Below are 22,500 nucleotides of genomic sequence, written 5' to 3' on the forward strand. Positions count from 1 at the left end.
TTTATTTACTTATTCATTTATTTATTTATGTTTTCATTCATTTTCAATGAACGTCAGACGATATTTGAATGGATCGAAGGTTTACGATCGAAACGATCTCGCGTGTCCGTCGACGATCGTAGTACCAGCGTTCGACGTTTATCGATACGCAAATAAGTATAATAATAATATATATATGTAATGTAATATATATATACACACATATATATATATTTGTGCATATATATATATATATATATGTAGAGAGATGTATATATAAATGCAGAGCAAAGAGACACGAGAATAATAAAAAGTAGTCGACAAATCGCAATCTGTACAAGATGATTTTAAAGGAGAGTCAAAAATTTTCTTACAAAGCCGATCGTAACGTAATCATTCCGATTAGTTTCTAAAACCGCGATGAAAGCTATTAAAAAGATTTCTTTTTTGACAATCCCTCGATAATCGACCTGTACATCGAGATACGTACATACATACATACATATATATATATATCTACACATATTTATAAATACATGTACGTATGTAAGGTATCAAGTGGGAGAAGAAAAAGTAGTTTGAAAAAAAAAAGAGAAATAGAAACGAAGAAGGACTCACCGGATCTGGCGGGAGTCTGTAGTCCGTGGATATTTCACTGGTGACGCTCCGTTCCTCGGTCGATCTTTCCCAGTCCATTTCCTTTTTCAACGACTGGAAATGGCATTATCGTCGATGTTTATATAGAAAATAATGAAGAGGAGTGGTAGCGATTTGGCGGAAATAATGCGGTGAAGGTTGGGACGTTGCGGGGGATGTAGCGTTAAGGGAAAGGTATCGAGTATCGAAAGAATGGAATACTTACAAGGGGAACTTGTTGAACAGGAGGTAGGCCTGATGGCCCTGCGAGTGGTTCGGTACTGTGCGGGGACGGAAGTCGACTCTGCGGTAAGTTCAAAGGTAAGACACCAGGTGTACCGGCGGTGTTATTGCTCAGGCTCATGTCGGAGGGACCACTGTGTACCGAAATCGGACTGAGAGATCCTCTAGTTTCTTCGAGGCTGGCAGCATCCTCGGAATCCCTTCTCGGTCGATCGAGAGCCAATGGACCGGGACAGGGACTACCTGGGCCCGTTGGGGAGCCCGGACAATCCGTCATGTCGACGGCCTCGCCCGAATCGCTCGTCGTACCTTGCTGCGGATGGCTCGATTGTTGTTGCTGTTGTTGCTGCTGCTGTTGCTGCTGTTGCGTTTGCGGTTGCAGCTGTTGCTGTTGCTGCTGTTGCGGTTGTTGCTGCTGCTGTTGCTGCTGCTGCTGTTGTTGTTGTTGTTGCTGTTGTTGCTGTTGTTGCTGCTGCTGATGCTGTTGTTGATCGGCAGAATCTTTCGTGCCTTGACTGGACGTCGTCGCGCCGGCCGAGGCCGCCGTCGCGACGCCTGAAACGTTTCCCTCGGTTCTCTCCCTGTCGTTCGACTTGCCAACGCTACTGCTATTATCCTTTATACTTTCGCGTTCCCTATGGTGTTGCTCTCGCGAGGATTCCCGTTGCAAACACTCCGTGCTTCTATCGTGCGGCTGTTGTTGCGGTTGTTGCTGTTGAGCCTGTTGATTTTGTTGTTGCGATTGTTGTTGTTGTTGCTGCTGCTGCTGTTGCTGTTGTTGCTGTTGCTGTTGCTGCTGTTGTTGCTGTTGTTGCTGTTGGGCCTGTTGCGTCTGTTGATCCTCTCGCGAAGCTACGGCAGCGTTGATGTTCGTCATGTCCGCTAGACCTTTCACCTTGAGGCTCTCCGCTGTCTTGAGAAGCGCCGAGAGCTGGCAGTACTCGACGTTTACCTCGCCCTTATACATGAAGTCGACGAGGGTACGTAACTCGGCGAAACGTACGTCCTTTAGGATGACGATGGGGTGACGGTTCGGATGGTCGAGGAACAGGGCCTGGAAGTAGCTGGAGCACGCGGAGAGGACTACCTTGTGGGCGCGTATCGATGGTCCCTCCGTGCACGCCAGTGTCACGTCCACCAGCGACTCCGACTCCAGCAGTTGACTGAACACACCCAGCAAGTTGCTCTGATGATTGTTCCACCTCAGGCAGTAATGCTCACTTCCCATGTCTGAACTGCACCCCGCGACCCTGCTATATAATATATATATATATATATATAAAGAAATCAACTTTCGCTTTTAAACCTCACGGTCAATATCAATTCTTTTCCCTTTTCTCTCCTTTTTCTTTTCCTCTTTTCCTTCTATTCCATCCCTCGGTTACCTAAGTCTACGCTTTTCTTTTTTCTCCCTTTCTTAAACGAAAGGAACGATCGGCCAATAAACAGTACTCCGTTTCTCGCTAGTCTCGAATCGACACACATTTCCTCTTTTCGCCTATCCACAACAAACGCGAAACATCGATAATCGCAACGGCGCTCTACGGTTTATCCGACTGCTTCTAAATGCAAAAGAGAGAGAGAGAGAGAGAGAGAGAGAAAGAGAAAGAGAGTTAATACTATCTATGCACATATATGTATATATATATATACACATACACACACACACACACACATATATATCTCTTTCTATATCTATCTCTATCTCTTTCTGTTTGTTGCGCGCGCAGCTCTACGTCAACTACACGTGGAGATGTACGGGCGATATCAGCCGACGATGCGAGCTTATCTTTTATTATTCCTTCCTGTTCGAGCGTATTTATTGCTGTGCCTAATGCGTGAACGCGGTGCACGCACGTGTCGGGGACATGTGCGCTTAGCCAAGTAACACGCATACACGTAATTATGTTTCAGTGCTCGTGGGGTAACGTTTATTCGCGTGACATATTCGCGGATCTATTCGCTCGATGGCGTGTCTATGTACCACTGCGCAATACTCGCGTGATACCTTTCGCGCTACGTTCCTGTTGTCGTTGCTGCTGCTCTGCTCTGCGAAGCCAGCCGCGTCGTTGCAATAAATATATACATATATATATATATATATAAATATATGTCTTTCTGTGTACGTGTGTATGCGTATACGTTTGTATATGTGTGTGTGTGTGTGTGTGTGTGTGTGTATAAAGTATATTATAAAATTATCGTTAAAAACTTTCGAAAGTGAGGCACGATCAAGCGTGACGATAGCTCTGCTCTTATTTCTCCTCTCTCGTTTTATTTTTTATCGTTTCTTCTCTCTCTTTCTCTTTTTCGATTATTAACTTCACGATGAGTACATAAGGACTTTGCAAGTCCTTTTGTTACTGTTTTCTAATCGCAATATGTAACTTTTTAATAGCAGGAAAGAACCGACCGATTGACCGAATAAAAGTTAAACCGAAAGAAATGGGAGAGATTGTGATCTATCTATAAGATAATACAGATTGTTAATATCTTCTTCAGCCGATCATCTGTTCATAATAATTATATATCCACTTATGTAATTATATAGATTATTCATTCGATATATTGTTAGTATTATCATTATTATTGTTGTTATTGTTGTTGTCGGTGTTGTTATAATTATTATATAGTCTTTCGTTGGGTTAAATTCTATATCGATAATTCTTTATCGATCGCACGAGTTACGAGCGAATTATTACGATCGAACGCTTGCGTAATCGAACGCATCACATTTTCAAGTTATATGTTGGTAAGCCGAGTAAGTAACTAAGTAAATAAGTAAGTAAGTATGTAAGTAAGTAAGTAAGTAACTAAGTAAATAAGTTCGTTCGTTCGTTCGTTCTAACGTTGCGAAAATAGACAACGCCTATCATATAGGCAACCCTTTTTACACTCTCGCAAAGATTTTAGTAAGAACGAAGGGGCATCTTCCTCTCCTTCCTTCTTTTCTTTTATCTCGTTATATTTTTTTTTAATTTTACTTTTTCATCCTTATCAAATCTTTTTCTTTTCTTTTTTTTTTTATTCCTTTTTTCTTTTTTTCTTTTCTCCCACCCCTCTAACTGCTAACACGTTTTCACGATAGTGTTAATCCTTCGTAGTTACATAAGCCCGGAACGACGCGTACCACGTATTCTCCGTTATTTGTGTCATTTCAGAGGTTTTCTTTGGGTCAATCCGTTTAGGATGGCTGGCACGCATGTGTGTTAAACTCACGACGCGTTACGAAAGAGACAGCCCAGAGAGAGAGAGAGAGAGAGAGAGAGAGAGAGAGAGAGAGAGAGAGTGAGAGAGAGAAAGATACATTCAGTAGCTACGAGCTTTTTCGCCCGAACATCTTTCACCTTGTGTTAAACAAAAAACAGAAAACAAAAAATAAAAAGTGTGTTAAAAACAACAAAAAAAGAAATGCATAAAAAAGATTAGTAAGAAACACTTAGTGATTCGAAATTTTCTTCCTTTTCTTCTTTTCTTTCCTTTTTTCTTCTTTTTTCTCTTTTCGATTCGGACGAGCGAATTATTGTTCGAAGATAACGAAAAAAAAAAAGAAAGAAATAGAAAGTAGAAATAATCGATGAGTTTCGTTCGATTTAATCGTTTTACGAGAATTATTAATCGTCGAATCAACGAGAAGAAGATTTATATTTGATACTGAGTTTTATTTACGTTGTAGTTATCGGTAAGTTTTGAGATCGTTGATCTCTCTCTCTCTCTCTCTCTCTCTCTCTCTCTCTCTCTCTCTCTCTCTCTTTAATTTCTTTTTTCTCTGTTGAAGGTAAAAAAAAAGAACGTATAAATAAAAAATATAAAAAGAAAAGAAAAATTGTTAATGCGACGATCGGACGAAAGTCGTTTGAGCTTTCTAATTTATATTTACGCGTATGACGACGACAACGACGAAGGGTAAGGACAGGCCGATGCAAGTTTGCGACTGGTGTAGATATAATTAGAATGTACGGCATCTCGTTCCGAATTTTCGCGGTCGCACCACGACACGAGATGTGTGAGCGTTTAACTGATAGAAAGAGACAGAGAAAGAGACAGATAGATAGAGAGAGAGAAAGAGAGAGAGAGAGAGAGAGAGAGAGAGAGAGAGAAAGAGAATAAAATACTTCCGCGTTAAAAACAAAAAAAAAAAGAAAAGAAAGAAAAGATAAAAGAAATTATGTAGATCATCGTTCAAAGTATTTTTTTTTTTTTTTTTCATATGATGAAAAATTAACGACAAATTGGAACGTTTATTATTCCGAGAGTTAATTATTTTGTTTAAGAAAGATTTCAATTATATATGAACGATGATATTATTATTTTATTAGTATTGTACTTATCTGTTATAAAAATGATATTTTATAATTGTTATACGAAATCTATCCAAAGTTTTATATATATATGTATGTATGTATGATCATTAATATATATTAATAAATAATTAATATATACATATTAATAATATACGTTATTTATTAATAAATATATTTTTCTAACAATCAGATATATGATATCCATTAAATTTCCTATACATATAAATTTATTATATATAATTTCATATATATAAAATTTTTTTTTAATACTCTTAAACCATCACACAACATAGATCGATGTAAATAAAGAATTGACGAGTATCGCAATTATTTTCTTTTTCGATAATGACTATGTCACATGTATACGAACACGTGGAACACGAGAGTTACGTTTGGCATCTAATACGATACGTACAAGATATCGGTTTAATTCGTAGCAGCTAAAGATGTTTGAAGAAGATAGATATATAGATACATAGATACGGAGATACAGACAGACAGAAAGAAAGAGAGAGACGGAGAGATGGAAAGTAATAAGAAGAAAAAGGACAAGAAGAAGAAGAAGAAGAAGAAGAAAAAGAAGATAGGAGTGCGGGGGAGGAACGAGTTAAGTGTTGTACTTCTTGCGAAATTCTCTATCTCTCTCTTTCTCTCTCTCTCTCTTTTTCTATCTATCTATCTATCTATCTATCTATCTATCTCTTTCTTTCTCTCTCTTTCTATTTGCTCTCGAATGCATGTAAATAAGTACATGTATAACGTATCCGTGTACGAAAGATGGTACAGCTATAAAGCTATTACCACAACAACGATCAAGTAAAAGAAGTTCGTTAAACGTTAACGTTCAATTTATCTCGTTGTATTATCGATGGAAAATCTAGTCGATCCTATTAGAATTTTTCTTTTTAATTATACGTATCGATCTCTATCTGTTTCTCTCTCTCTTTTTCTCTATTTCCTTTTATCTTTCCATCTTTCTACTTTTTCCTTTTTTTTATATTTTAATTCAAACGTTCAAATTTTTTCGAATTAATATTTCATTAAATATGTATATATATATATATATATATAAATATTTAGGAATGGCCATTTAAAGTGTTACAAACTAATTTGTTTAAAATCGTTAGAAAAATAACAACGCGAATATTATCTCGATTTGAGATTCGATGAAATAAAATGAATCGAGGAAAATACATTTTACAAGCTTTTCCGAACGTTATTAGATTCGTAATGTTATAAACGTTCCGCCATATTGTTTCTATATATTTCTGAAGAAAAAATAAAATGAAATAAAAGAAAAAAAAATAAAAGAAAGAAGAATTCAATTTTGTTTTTTTCACTCTATCATTATGCGAGATGTAGATATTTCAGTATATAGATATTTATCTAACACACACGCGCATAAATACGTAAATAAGTAAATATTCTATGTACGTACGTACATACGTATTATACCTATATAGGTCTCATATATTCGAGATCGTCTATTTATTTGTTCATATACGAAATCGTGGAAAAATTAAGTGTTCTCTTTTTTTTTATTCTATTCAAAAATAACGATAAAAGTTCATTAGAGCTGGGGTAGGGGAAAAAAAAGGAAGAAATAAAAAGAAAAAAGAATAATAAAAAAGAAAAAAAAAAGTTAATATGGCGCGGCGGTCCGGTGCTCGTGAGAGAGGACGCTTCGTTTCGGTTATAAATAACGCGATATGCTCTCTTCAACGAGGATTTTCACATCGATGCACGTTTAAGAGGCTTTGAAATAAATGACTTATGAACGAGCTTAATCTCTCTCTCTCTCTCTCTCTCTCTCTCTCTCTCTCTCTATATATATATATATATATATATATATGGATATATAGATATGTATATATATACATATGTGTGTGTATATGTATATATATATATCACTCTCTCTTTTTCACACGCACATTCACGTTTTCCAATATTTTTTTTTCTTTTTCTTCTTTTTTGTTTTTTTTGTTTTTTGTTTTCTTTTTTTTTTTTCTAAAAGAAGATAATATCATTATTATACGTACTTTCATAATAACTCTCGATGGTAATCAACTCGAGTGCCTCTTAATTAACGATCAGCCGAATGATTTGAAAATTTCATACGCATTTTATCATACTTACGTATATATACATATTATATATATATATATATATATATATATATATATATATATGTATGTATCTACGTATCTACCGAGAGCGGGCCAAAAGTTTCTGTAGATGATTATAAAAATAAATTAATCATATTAGAAACCTTCTCTTTCTTCAATATAGATTTCGCAGTTTTATTAAAAAACTTCGGGACGTACATACGTATATTAATCTTTTCTGATCTTTAAGGATAAAGAAGAAAGGAAAAGAAAGAAACAAAAAGAAAAAGAAAAGAAAAAAGAACAATCAAAATTAGCCTAAGCTCTCTATAATCTTATCTCTAATAAGAATAATTTTAATTTTTCGAACGATCTAAGAACTTTTGGACCCAACTAAAGACTTTTGGCTCGTTCTATAAGCTCGCGCGCATTTATACACACACACACACACACACATATCTTTCTCTTTTTCTTTACGTCCGTGTTTGTGCGTGTGATTTACGAGATATCAATTTAACGGAAGAGAGTATCCAAAAAAATGTTTGTTTTCAAATTGAAAGAGAAAACTTTTTAACGAGCCGCGTCTACATATACATCTACATATGTACAACGTATCTATGTATTTTGCTTATGTATTTTATCTATGTTTATGTATACCTATGTGTACGTTTGGTGGATGAACGGATATGGTAACGTAACCGCGGAAAAAATATTTTAAATATGTATTTTTCGAATAATAGTAACGTATAGAGCTTACGTAGCGCGCTGACACCTGTTACCCCTACCGTGAAAAGAAGTTGCTCGATTTCAATTGGAGCAGACTTCTTTTTTCTTCTTCTCTCTCTCTCTTTCTATTTTTTTCTTTTTTTCACTCTATTTTTTTTTACCCTCCTCTTTCTTCCTTTTTTATTTTTTTCCTGGTTTTTTTTTTTCTTTTTTTTTTCTTTCACGAGCGCACGCGCGCGTACATACTCGTGATTCCAGAGAGAGAAAGAGAGAGAGAGAGAGAAACAGAGAGAGAGAGAGAGAGAGAGAGAGAGAGAGAGAGAGAGAGAGAGAGAGAGCTTATTTCTCCATAAATCTTTCAGCACCGTTCTCTTCGGCTGAGTTACCTCGTTCATCTGGCGAGATTTGTTTTTTCTTTTTTCCTTTTCTTTCCTTTTCTTTTCTTCTAGTATTTTTTCCCTTCCTCTTTTCTACCCCCTTTGCTCCTTCCTTCTTTCCTTCTTTCCACCCTTCCTTTCCTCTTTTCGCATTTTTGTTTCTTTCCTTCTCTCTGTCTGTCTCTGTCTTTTTTTGTTTTTTCTTCTTCTTTTTTTTTTTATTCATTTCTTTTTCTTTTTTGCTTTTTATACTTATCTTCAAAAACGTTCACCGAACGAAGTTGGAATTATTCTTCGAATGATTAAACGAATGCGTTACGTTACGGTTAAGTAAGTATATAATCGATTCATCGAGATATATATATATATATATATATATATATATATATATATATATATATATATGTACATACACAAACCATCGCAATTACGTGGATAATAAAAACGTTGGGTAACGACGGTGAAAAAGAAAAGGAAAGAGAAAATTAAAATCAAAAGAAGAAAAAAGAAAGAGGAAGAGAATAAAAAGAAACGCATAAAACTTAACGATTACGTTGCTCGTAATCGTGATTTTCTTGTTCGCCGACAAAGTATCGTCTATAAATGTTGAATTAAATCTAGAAGATGATACGTCCAAATCTTTTCTTCTTGTAATAATGATTAATAACATATATTAATTACATTAATATATATATATATATATATATATATATATGTATATAAAATTATAGATGGAAATAGAGATAGAGATAGAGAGAAAGATAGAAACACACACACACGCACACACATACACACACATATATATGTATGTATTTTGTGTAAAAGACGTTCCTATTAATAAAGTCGAATTTTCGCGAATGTGGAAAGCGAGGACAGACGCAGCTGTGTGAAAATGCAAATACGTTTCTCGTGATCGAACAAAACGTGGTGTTAGGACGAGAAACGTGTCCTGACCATCGTCGGCACTCTGCAACGTGCCAACATTTAAACGGAATGATTTAAGTAGGTACGTGTTGGAAACGCATCTCGCGACGCCTCCTCTCATGTTAGAGTTCCTCAGTTACTCTTGAGAAAAGACGTGTGTTCGGCTTTACGTACTTGCATATACATATACATATATATACATATGTATATATATGGTATTTCTATATATATATATATATATATTTATATATATATACATATATGAATCTATACTCTTTTGCACACAAACGTACAATGGAGACATACATACGTATGTACATACTACGAAAGCTCTTTAAACTTTTACCCGAGTACTAGTAGAGGTATTTCAAAGTTAGCAGGGCGCGGGAGACCTCGTCGTAACTTTGTATAGCTTCGTTACAGTTTACCCGTTCGACGTTTCTACTCTTCGAAATCTTACCTAGTATCGTTGAGAATTGAAGAAAAAAAAAAAAAAAACAGAAAGAGAGAAGAAAAAGACGTATATTGGTGATATATATGTCTCTATAGAAAAAAGATAAATAAATAAATATCGAAATGAGAAGAGATAAAAAGAAGGATAAGTCGATTTCTTATCGAGTCCCATTCACGAATCTATCAACGATGTTTTTATTTTTAAGATTATTATGAAAGAAGAAAGGAAAAAGGGAAATAATAAAAATCGAGGCGAAAGAGATCTATCGAGGAAAAAATTTTCTGCGCGGCGATAAATTGATTTTCGACTATCTCCCAGGTACATATACAGAATTTTTCTTTTTTAATCGGTGAACGAGTAATCTCATGCCAATTATAATTCTTCTCCTCCTATTCACGTGGTTTCTCTTTTTGGAGATATTATTGATCGTGATAGGCATTGAAAAAAGGAAAAAAAAAAGAAAAAAGATATATATATATATACATATACATAGATAAAAATCAAAATGAAAAAGATCGCTCGAGAAGAGTGTTAAAAAAGCTCCACAAGGTTACTATTCTCGACTATAGCGTGCATTAACTTTCATACTTGATTTCCCACGTTTCTTTCTTTTCGATAAAAAATAAGTAAAGAAGAAAAAAAAAAAAGAAATATTAAATAAAATAGAAAGAGAAAAGAGGGATCGAAATGAAATAGAAATGGAAGTATCGCAATGATCGATGATTTTCACCACCGACGATCTCGTGGAAAATAAATAGAAAATGTCATTCTAATCGATTTCATAACGAATAATCATAGCGTGCTAATTCGAAAGGGTCTCCATACCGAATGAAATTTACATGAAATCGTTTTGGTTTTGATATAGATAGTTCGTTGGATATATCGTTCTCGACCGGCGACGATTATTATCATCGTCAAAGAAATAATAATTATAACGCGTGACAGAGAAACGATTGTAATAACGGGACCCATTATAGGGGGATGGCAAAATCATTCGCCCGTGGCAATCCGTACCACAACATCACCATTCAATTTTAATCATATTAATAATAATTTACGCTTTGTTGCTCTACCATGTAACACGGATCTCGGCAAATTAACGATAGCCGCTTTGGGACTGGCCATTCGATGATAAAGAGAAAATTGTATTCGCGGTCTAATTTATGCGGATAATGCGTCACACGTAATATGCGTGTCTTCTATATATTTATATATATATATAGTATTTTATATATATATATATATATAAAGAGAGAGAGAGAGAGAGAGAGGTATTATCGAACGAATAACATTGGATAAAAAGTAACAGTAGGCGGATATTTTTCATAACGAAAAATATAGATTTGAAATAATTTATCTGAGGTTGAAATATCTTTCTTTCTTTCTCTATCTCTTTCTCTCTCTCTCTCTCTCTCTTTCTCTCTCTGGCTCTTTCTCTTTCTCGATCCTATTTATAGATTGTATACTATTACATGTATATACGTCCTAGTACTATTCTAGTCGATGCAACCCTCGAGGAAGCAAGCCCCTTGTCATTAAAACCGATGATGTCATAATAATGCAGGTTCTAACTCGATAGCAAATATCATAATCGTCGTTGGCGATGAAGATGAACGAATGAGTCAGGATTATGTTATATCTCTTGTACTCTCTCTCTCTCTCTCTCTCTCTCTCTCTCTCTCTATTAAGCAGAAGTAGATCATACAAAATCTAAAAAATTCTTTTCCATTAATAACAATAAAAAAGATATTAAAAAAATGGGCAAGAGAATTTCGTTTTGGTAAGTTCATTCGATAACGTGGTTTCATTTAGTCGTTGTTAAACGGTGGTAACGACCTCTCTCTCTTTCTCTCTCTCTCTCTCTCTCTCTCTCTCTCGACTAGATTTTCTACTTGACGTTTCAACATCAGAGAGAAAAAGACAGAGAGAGAGAGAGAGAGAGAAAGAAAGAGAGAATGCACAAGCAAGGGGAAAATAACCATGACTCGTCATAAATCAAGCAAGGCGACGGTCACAACTACTACAATACTAGTAATACTACTACCAATACTACACCACTACTACAGAGAAATCGCGAAAAAGCTCAGGCTGTGCTCGCTTACCGATGACTAATCCCCGAGGCGAGCTTTTTGCGACGGCTTCCTTTCGGCCGCTCGCGCCGGAACGCGAACATGAACGCGTTGGTGTTTATCGCCCGGTGAAAAAGAGTGCCTAACGGTAGAGATGTAGTTACGTTAAAACGACGACTACAACGATAACGACGAAGAGAACGACGAAGAGAACGACGACTATGACGACGATGATGACGACGGTGACGACGACGACGACGACGACGACGACGACGACGACGACGACGACGATAACGCGACGAGAGAAAAATTATTTATTTTCTTTCTTTCTTTCTTTTTTTCTTTCTTTCTTTCTTTCTTTCTTCTTTTTGTTTTTCCTCTTCTTTTTTTCTTTCTTTTTTCTCTCTTTCTATCGTCCAGCACTTACACGCATGTATCTTGTTTATTAAAGGAGATAAAAATTTAAAAAGAAAAACATACGTGCGTGCGAGCGCGATGTGTGTTTTGAAAGAAAAATTTGCGATTAAAAATTATTCTACGACATTTAACGCGTCAGTGTGGTAATGTTACTACGACTAATTGTAAGTCATTGATGATAACGAGGCGAGAGGAAAATTATTATATATTTCTTTTTTTCCCATTTTTTTTTTTCTTTTTTTTTTTTTTTTGCGTTCCGAGTGTATACGTAGTAGTACGTATCTTAGAAGTTAAAAAATATATATATAAGAATCGAAAAGAAAAAGAAATATGTATATACTGCTTGATATTTTGAAAGTAATATTTTTTAGAAAGTGATATATTTTGAAAAAAACAAGAACGTGTATATATCTTTTGGGAGAAAAATTTGTGATAAAAATTAATGTGATAAAGATTATAAGCGTCGATAGAAGTGGGACTACGGCTATGTCATTGTATGTACGATTATCAAGGATGAATTATTTTTTTGTTCAAACTTATTACATATACATTTTATCTATGCATGTATTTGAGGAAGATAAGAACAAAACAAAAAAGAAGAAAAATAAATAAAATTATGGAAAAGCGAAAATTCAATTCAAACGATTATTAAAGAGATTAGAAAAGTAACGGTGTAAAAAATACACGCAAGCACATGTAGTATTTTCGATAAAAATAAAAAAGCAAAGAAACGAAAAAGAGAAACGTTTCTATTTATTTTCTATTTATCAATCAATTAAAGATACATATATATATATATATATTTCCTAAAATATATAGATGGTTCATGAACATTTTGATCGGTAAATAATAATTATGCATCGAGGTATTCGTCGGGATTATCCTCGGTTATATCACGCGTATCGATATTTTGTTGTAAATACCGATAACGTTTATTTAAAATATTAAAAACAAAATGTTTAAAAATGTCGCGATAAATAGTAACTCAAAAAAGAAAAAAAAAGAAAAACAGAAAAAAAGAAAGAAAGGAAATATGTAAAGCGTCAAGACGAATAGATGGCTTACGTTTCGCTTATAAAAAGAAATATTATATGAAATTTATTTTTCTTTTTACATTTTACTCAATTGTTAATAGCGTATAATTAAATCAATGAATAAATATATAGATAATGTTCGAACCATTCCCTTTCGAATTGTCATTGAAAAATATATGATTAGGAAATATTCAATAACGTTGATCCGTTTATTACAAATTATTTTAATAGAACGTTTCTACACGTCGATATCACTGCGAGATATCGTCGTTGCATACAAATTAATATCGTGCTGCATTCGTTAAAGAATGATCGAAGAAGAACGAACGAATTGGTTACCTTTCAATTTCTTTTTCTTTCTTCTTTTCCTTTCTCCCGTTATCTTTTTATCCTTGCCTTCTCTCTTTTATTCCCTTTGTATTTTTATTAATCTTATTATTCTTTTCTCAACACTCTTGAACACAAAGAACAAACACGAATAATTTCCATCCTCTAGCCCACTGTCCCACCCTCTTCTTTTTTCTCTCTTTCTTTATCTATGTTTATCTATCCGTGTCTATTCATTTCGATATCTACTTAAGCTACTCATCTCTTGTCCTTTTTCTTTTGACGTTTTTTTTTCTCGATACTATTATCCTTTCTTTCGTTTGTATACTTTGCGAAAGGATACTATTTATAAAATTAAAAAATCGAGTTTGCAAATATATATATATATATATATATATATATATATATATATATACATATATGGACCGTTTATTGTAAAAGCGATGCAAGATCACTTAATTTTCGTTTCGAGAAAATTAAAGATTGATCGATCGCTACGCGATTTCTTTCATCGTTTCAAATCGAACGAGTGGACGCTTTTTATGATATTACAAATTAAAACTAGTTATAAATAAAAACTTAATTAATCACGCTAAATTAATCAGAAATTATGACATCTCACTTTTTACAAAAATGGTTACTTTCGAAATAAACGGTCCGTATATCTGTCTCTTTCTTTCTCTCTCTCTCTCTATATATATCTATATATATATACATATAGAAATAGAAAGAGAGAAAAACAAAAAAAGAGAGAAAGAGAAAGAAGCTGTAAAAAAAAAAATGTTTTTCGCGCGCGTACGCACGCACCGTCGTCGTAGTCGTCGTAGTCGTCTAGTCGCTGCGGCCGAACGAGTATCCGTGCCGATAAAATCGCAGCCGAGGCCGTGACGAACGATCAGTCCCCCCTCCCTGTCCTCCCCTATTCACCCCCACCCTCTTTATCCTCCTCCTCGCTCCCACCCCTTACTCCTTCCCCCCGCCATAAGCCCCTCCTCAGAGCGCTCGCCTTTTTTTCCTAATGAAAAAGTTTCGCGTGTCTAATTAAACGAGAGAACTCTTTTCGAATCGTTTCGCGCGTTTTAAACGTATCTATATATATATATATATATATATATATATATATATATATGTATGTATATATATATGTATATATATTCTCATTCAGAATTTAATGAAACGTATCGATTCCAACCACGATCTGTACGTTTCTCTTCCTATTCTACATATGGTAGATCCATACGTACATGTATAAACACATGTATGTATGCATAGGGTGGACCAATAGTATAGTATAGTTCGTATATGTACTATTTACGGATTGGAATGGCTTTTGTGGTTTTTAATAATTTGATTGAGAAAAAGAAGGGTAGAAAGAAAGTACGAAAAAGAGAGAGAGAGAGAGAGAGAGAAGAATAAAATTAGGATTAAGAATCGCGAGAGAGATGAATGGATCGATAAATAGATATATGGATTAGAGAGAGAGAGAGAGAGAGAGAGAGGGCAATTTTTTTTTTAATATATGTATATATATATATATATATGTATGTATGTATATAGTGATTTAATAGGTACTTTCGGCCGATCTAGGGGAACTTTTGCTTGACCCCATTCCCTGGATACAACGGGTGGTGCATCAGTGCACGCAAATGTTTTCCGTCGATGTAAAAGAAAGAGAGAGACGGATAAAAAGAGAAAAAAAGAGAAAGAAAAGAAGAGAGAGAGAGAGAGAGAGAGAGAGAGAGAGAGAAGTGAAAGAGAGAAAAACAGAGATAGAGAAAATAGAATCGAATTTTTTTTTCCTTTTCTCTTTCCTTTCTCTCAAATGACATTTTGGTACACGACAGCGATAGAAGGGACGAGATAGGTGAGTGGGTGAGTGGGTGGGTGGGTGATTGTAAAAAGGGAGGGGGAGGAGATAGGAAAGGGTGAAGGTAAAAGCGTAAAAACAAATATGGGAAAAATAAAGGTGAGAAGAAACGAAATGTTGAAGGGGAAAATGACGAAAAAAAGGAAAAAGAGAAAACGAAAAGAAAAGAAAGGAAGAGAGTAAAAAAAGAAAAAGAAGAACAAGAAGAAACGAGAAGAGATAAAAGCAAAAATTGACGGGAGGCCAATCGCCGAGTGGAATATTGCGATCATTACGTTCTATCTCTATCTTACTCACACTTTTACTTTCTCTTTCTATCTTTATCTATCTCTCTCTATCTCTCTATCTCTCTATCTCTCTATCTCTCTCTCTGAAAACGATTTGCCGGCATAGTTTCGCGGGAAAACCACTCGAGACGATCTAAAATCACTTTCGGAGGGCGCACACGCAATCAAAACGTTTCCCGGATTCAACTGTCTACCATCTCTCTCTCTCTTTCTTTCTCTTTCTCTTTCTATCTCGTGCGATGTATCCGTTACTCCCATTTTTTCGATCCGTTTTTAGCTTTTTCATTCGATCGTCCCTCCCTCCTTCGATCCCCCTGTCACCCACCCCCAACTTTCCATATGCCATCGTCAATAAGCGTAACGAGAAAATATTTCTTTCGTATTTTTTTCCTTCTCTCTCTCTTTTTTCTCTATTTTCTCTCTCTCTCTCTCTCTCTCTTTCTTTCTTTTTATCTATTTTTTTTTGTTGGATCGTGTCTTTTCTCCTTTTCTTTATTATTACTACTACTATTATTATTGTTATTATTATTATTATTATTATTATTATTATTTATTTATTTTTCATTTTTTCTTCCCTTCCTTTTTTATTATTATTGTTCCGTTGTTACTGTTCACTCTCTCGCGGACCACAATTGCCAATTCCTACTCTACTATGTACGTATATATAGTATATAGATCATACGTATACAAACATACATACATACATACATATATATACATATCTATATCTATATACGTACACATACACAAACATATATATATATATATATGCATTGTATCGAACGATTAACGTGAAATTTGTCTAGCATAGTAGTAGAACCACACAGTGCTCGTTTAATCCAATCGCCTATCGTAAGAGACGAAGTAAAAGAGAAAAAGAGAGAGAGAGAGAGAGAGAGAGAGAGAGAGAGAGAGAGAGAGAGAGAGAGAGAGAAAGAGAGAATGACATTGTGTATACGTACGAATGCATACATATATCTGTATGTACGTACCTATACATACATACACACATATATACATAAACGTCTATATACGTATATCTGTATATATACATAAGTACGTATGCACGTCCTTACATACGTACGCAATCGTTTGACGCGCGTTAAAACATGCGCTCATCGTCGTTCGCATAATCGTGACGCGTCGTTCATTAGGAACACTTACTTAGGCTTCGCGGGAGCGAGTGCGCGCGCGCGCACTCGCGCCCGTGCCCGCGCCCGCGCGCGTTCTCGAACACACATCGACTTAATAGCCTCGTCGTATGGCAAAGTCGACTCTTTGGAGTCTTATCTCTCACGATTATGATTATAAATCGATAAACCGTAAGTAAGAACGTGCGAGAAGGCACGCGTAAACGGGCCTCGTGCGTGCCTCGTTCTTTTTATTTGTTATTTTTCATTCCTTTTTTTTTACTGCATTTATTATTATCATTATCATTATCATTATCATTATTATTATTATTATTATTGTTGTTGTTGTTGTTGTTGTTGTAATTATTGTTGTCGTTATACCATTTATTATTTCTTTCTTCTCGCTCATTTTGCTCTCTTACTTTTGCTTCTCCTTTCGTCTTTCCTTTCTTTCTTTTTTATATCTTTCGTCAATCATCTTACGACTTACAATCATCTTCTCGCGTTAACCCGGCGAGTTTCCTTTTCTTCTATCTTTCTTTCTTTATTTCTCTCTACCTCCCGTTACGTGTTTCCGTTCTCTTTCTCTTATTTCTCCGAATTATTCCGAAGAAAAATTTTTGAAAACGTTACTGGCTAGAGTCGAGTACGAGCCGAGGACCACGTTCTACGTACGTTTTCTTTTACTTTTATTTTTTCTCTTCTTTTCGTTTCGTTTCTTTTCTTTTCTTTTCTTTTCTTATTTCTCCTTTGTCTCCCCTGGTTATATTATCGTGACGATTGTATATCTTGATTAGATACACCCCCTATCTTACCACCGGTATTTATATATTTTTGCTTGTTCCGCATACGAAACGCGTACGTTTGCACAAACGTATGTGAATTTACGTTTACGTACGTATACATTTATTTATATATACATATATACACACATATATATATATATATATAATTATTAAACGGAATATTTAAACCCGATAATCGCGTACCTCTTCTCGCTTCTCTTTCTGCCCATTTATCAGTGTTAACGACCTCCGTCTCTGCCGCCTCTGCTGCCGTTAAGAGAATGCCTTCGCGTATTAATCAGTCAAGAAAATGTACAAAATACCACGTACTCTCTCTTTCTCTTTACTCTCTCCTCTCTTTCTTTCTCTTTCTCTTTCTCTCTTTCCGTCTCTTTCTCCCTCTCTCACTCTCTCCTCCATACTGTTTTTTCCCTTTTCTTTCATCCTATTATCTTATACGTAAAGCAAATAACGCGCTCGTTGGGATTGCTGGGAAGGATAATATAATAATAAATAAATTCAACAGAAATAAGAAACGAATCGAGAGGGTTGAAGAGGGCTCCAAGTTTCTTACGAATTTCTTCTTATGCCGTGTTCTTTCGTTTGTTAAGGAAAATAGAGAGAAAATAGAGAGAAAGAGAGAGAGAAAGAGAGTGATCGAGATAATAAGACGAGACGAAGAGAGAAATACAGAAACAGAATGTGAGAGTGTATGTATCTGTTGTGTGTGTGTGTGTGTGTGTGTGTGTGAGAGAGAGAGAGAGAGAGAGAGGTTGGAAAATCGTCGGTACTTCCCGGAAAACAATGGGCCGTGCGATTTAACGCGTAACGATCGTTAAACGCTCACGGGCGTTCGTTTGTGCGTATACGCGTAGTTGTACAAGAGTAAAGTGAAATAGAGAGAGAGAGAGAGGGAGAGGAAGTGGGAGAGAGGGAGAGGGAAAACACACCGATATAGAGTTAGAGTTAGAGCACGCGACCTTCAACGAAACGTCAAACGACGTCCGCGAGTAGTGTTTAGCGTGTGCAGGGCCGTATTAAACGAGAGAGAGAGGGAGAGAGAGAGAGAGAGAGAGAGAGAAGGAGAACGTATAGAGACTAATTTCGTTGTACTATCGGCTAGACCTACGGTTTCTTAACAACGACACGTGCGTCTACTTCTTATCGCTTATTATTGCAAAGTTATGCACTAATGCGAAGTCAAAGAGACTTTGAAGGGTGAGCAAGAGGAGAGACTTTGAAAAAGAATCTACAAGAAAAGCGAAAAAGAAAAAAAGGAGAAAAAAGTGACAGAGACAGAGAGTAACTTCTCTGTATTTTTCTATAGATCGTAAACGTTATTACGTGGGAGATTGAAAAATTGTGAATATATAGTTTCAATTGGAAAAGAATATTACCATATGTATATATGTACACATAGACGTGCTCCGTACGTATTTATATATTATTATCGTTGTTATTATTATTATTATTCGATTTCCTATTTGATATTAATACGAGATAAAACGATTAACGCAAGTACCATTCGATTTTTGATAGAGAATAGAAAATTATTAGATCTACGTATATATGTATTTAAATATTTTCAAATAATATCTACGCACGTATATTCTTATTATTACTATTATTATTATTATTGTTATTATTGTTATTAAATAGAACGATACGATCGATATGAGTTCTCGATTCGACGATAGATAAAAACAAAAATTATTATACGCACCTACATAGACACGTATTCTATGTTTTTAAAATTATATCTATATAAGTATATCATTATCATCATCATTATCTTCGACGTCGTCATTATTATTATTATTATTATTATTATTATTACTATTACTATTATTTTTATCAAATAAAACGTAAGAAGAAATTCTATTCCCTTTTCTACTTTTTTCTACCCCCTTACATTTTTACCCCCACCCCGATTCAACAATTTTACATTAACGTAATCGTTTTCAAACGCAAACCCTTTTTCGCTCACCAAAAAGCTTCTTCTCACCGAATCACGCCAGCAACCTCCCTCTCTTTCTCTCTTTCTTTCTCTCTCTCTCTCTCTCTCTTTACTTCCTCTCCCTTCTTTCCTCCTTTTCTCTCTCTCTCTCCCTCTCTCTCTATCTCTTTTCTCGTCGTCGTAGTCGTCGTTGCTGCCACCTCCGCCATCGCCTTCGCCGTTGTAGTCGTAGTCGTAGTCGTAATCGTAGTTGTAGTCGTAGTTGTAGTCGTAGTCGTAGTCGTAGTCGGCCTCCAAAAGATCTTCGAGGTTTACTCTCGCTCTCTCTCTTTCTCTCTCTCTCTCTCTCTCTCGACGCACGTGAGATATTTTCGTCTCGTCGCGAACGGCTCGCGGAACACGCACTATCTCTCGCCTCTTCTCTCTCTCTCTCTCTCTGTCTCTCTCGTTTTTCTTCTTTAAATAATACTGATTCTTGGTGGAATCTCGACGAATTACTACAAGTTACTTTTCTATCTCCGTCTCTCTTACTCTCTTCCTTGTATATTTCTTTCGTTGTTATCCTTACGTTATATGGAAGGTCGACTATCGCTATCTCTTTCTTACCTTCTTTCACCTTGTTCGTTAATGCTCCGGTACCTTTCATCCGCTATTTCCTCCCCCTCCTCCTCCTCCTCTCTCTCTCTCTCTCTCTCTCTCTTTCTTTATCTTACTCTCGAGATTCGTAAATCAATCTACGTCGTTTGCCTCGAATGCAGTCTTTACGTGCTTCCGCTAAAACATCGTAGCACTAAATACTTCTCTCTCTCTCTCTCTCTCTCTCTCTCTCTCTCTCTCATTTTTGATCTTATGAAATCTCTTCTGCACCTGTCCCTCTCTCTCTCTCTCTCTCTCTTTCTTATAATAAATTTCATATATAATTTCTAGCATCGCTCAATTTGTCATCTCTCTCTTTCTTCCCTACTTCTTTATTTCTCATTCCCTCTATCTCTTTGAAAATATATTTCTAACATCGTCCAATTTGTCATTCTAACTTATTCGTCACGTTTATCTATCTATCTATCAATCTATCCCCTTTCTTTTCGGTTAACCTTTCTCGTATGCCGTTACGATGGCAGAAGGACGGAGAGAAGAGATTTGCAAGTTTTAATTTACGCGTATCTACGTACGTATGTATCTATCCATCCATCCATCCATCCATCTATCCATCCATCCATCTATCTATCTATCTATCTATCTATCTATCTATCTATCTATATCTATATATGTATATATACATATAAATATATACGTACGTACGTACGTACGTACCGTCACTTCGTGATCGTGACAGCACGACGTGCATACGTGCGTGCATACGTGCGTGTCATGCGTGTCTCCTTTCTAACCCGAAGCTCGAGAGTTCCTCCTCCTCCTCCTCCTGCGACTCCTCCTCCTCCTCCTCCTCCTCCTCCTCCTTCTCCTCCTTCTCCTCCACCACTACCACCTTCTCCTCCTTTTCCGAGAGAGAGCACGTGTGCGTGTATGCACGTGCACTTGTGCGTATCACTCTCTCTCTCTCTTTCTCTCTCTCTCTTTTTATTTTTTTTCTTTATCTATATATCTTTCTCTCTCTCTCTCTCCCTCTCTCTCTCTCTCTCTCTCTCTCTCTCTCTCTATCTCTCTTTCTTTCTCTTTCTGTCTTTCTGTCGTTCTCTCTCTACGAAGAACACTACGTACGAAACACACACGAACTTTTACGAAGGCGTCACGCACGATCACGGATCTTTTCTATCCTTTTCTCTTTTAATCCTCTTCGTGTTTCTCCTCTTGGAGGAGGAAGGGCAAGACGTCGGGTAAGGTTCTTCGCGTGGAAATTGGCGCGAATCCGACGGAGCGTGTCGCTCTACGTACTTACGGTAGCAGAGATCTCTACGGTAGAGTTTCTAATTTACCGCGCTCGATCGTGACGATCGCGAGACAAGGATGCCACGATTATTCTCTCTCTATCTCTCTCTCTTTCACACACACATTTATACACACATATATACTTCTTTTTATCTATTTCTTTCCCTTTATTCTTTTTTATTCCTAGTTTCTTATATTTTCTAAACTCTTTTTCGTAGTTATTCTCAATTAAAATTTTTCGACACTCTCTCTCTCTCTATATATATATATATATATGTATATATATATGTATATATTTGTATGTATATACGTACGTATGTTAACTATTTTTCTCTGTCTCTCTTTATGTCTCTGTCTCTCTTTTTGTCTGGCACCGACCGGAAACATCCCGGTTAGGCACTTTTCACTCACGTCACGTGTCTCCCGACGCGGGATCGCGCAACGCGCTCCGAGCAAACGCTCCTCGTGGCTGGCCATCGGCCGTCGAGGGGAAACAAACGTCGATGCGACGTGCCAAGAGGAAAGAGATCATCGGACGTTCTCTCTCTCTCTCTCTCTCTCTCTCTCTCTCTCTCTCTCTCAATCTTTCTTTCGTCTAAGAAGTTAGCCAGGAAGGAAGGAAGGAAGGAAGGAAGAAAAGAGAGAGAGAAAAAAACGAGAAAACGAAGTAAATATATCGCCGAACGAACGAAGAGAGAAACACAAGGCCCGACAATATTCACGTGGATATTATACCTCCTAACGTTAACGTTAAATTTCTCGTTAAATTTTCTTTTCGGTAAAAAGAAGTTAGAAAAGTCTACGAGGGCGAGGAATATACGACTACGTTGCCGGATATATATTCGCGTAAACGCTTTGAGAAAACGCGGGTGCACCCACGCGGAAAAAAATATTTCATAGGCGACGTGCCAGAGATAGAGATAGAGATAGAAACAGAGACAGAGAGATAGATAGATAGATAGATAGATAGATAGATAGATAAATAGATAGAT

The 22,500-nt window shown here is 36.1% G+C and overlaps 1 protein-coding gene across 4 annotated transcripts in view; it reads right to left on the minus strand.

Annotated features, from left to right (window-relative positions):
* LOC127061579 (protein tramtrack, beta isoform) overlaps nucleotides 1-22,500 on the minus strand; it is a 66,118-nt gene that overhangs the window by 41,680 nt on the left and 1,938 nt on the right. The window contains exons 1-3 of one of the 4 annotated variants that reach the window (XM_050988639.1): nucleotides 11,851-12,457; nucleotides 842-2,111; nucleotides 598-690 (exon numbers count right to left, since the gene is read on the minus strand). In XM_050988639.1, the coding sequence (XP_050844596.1) occupies nucleotides 598-690; nucleotides 842-2,111; nucleotides 11,851-11,921 (1,434 nt within the window). In that variant the 5' untranslated portion in view covers nucleotides 11,922-12,457. Of the gene's footprint in view, nucleotides 1-597; nucleotides 691-841; nucleotides 2,112-2,243; nucleotides 4,384-11,850; nucleotides 12,458-22,500 lie in introns of those variants that run through there. The other 3 variants (XM_050988641.1, XM_050988642.1, XM_050988640.1) reach the window with 3 other exon arrangements.

The sequence above is a fragment of the Vespula vulgaris genome, chromosome 2 (assembly GCF_905475345.1).
Source record: "Vespula vulgaris chromosome 2, iyVesVulg1.1, whole genome shotgun sequence".
Lineage (NCBI taxonomy): Eukaryota > Metazoa > Arthropoda > Insecta > Hymenoptera > Vespidae > Vespula > Vespula vulgaris.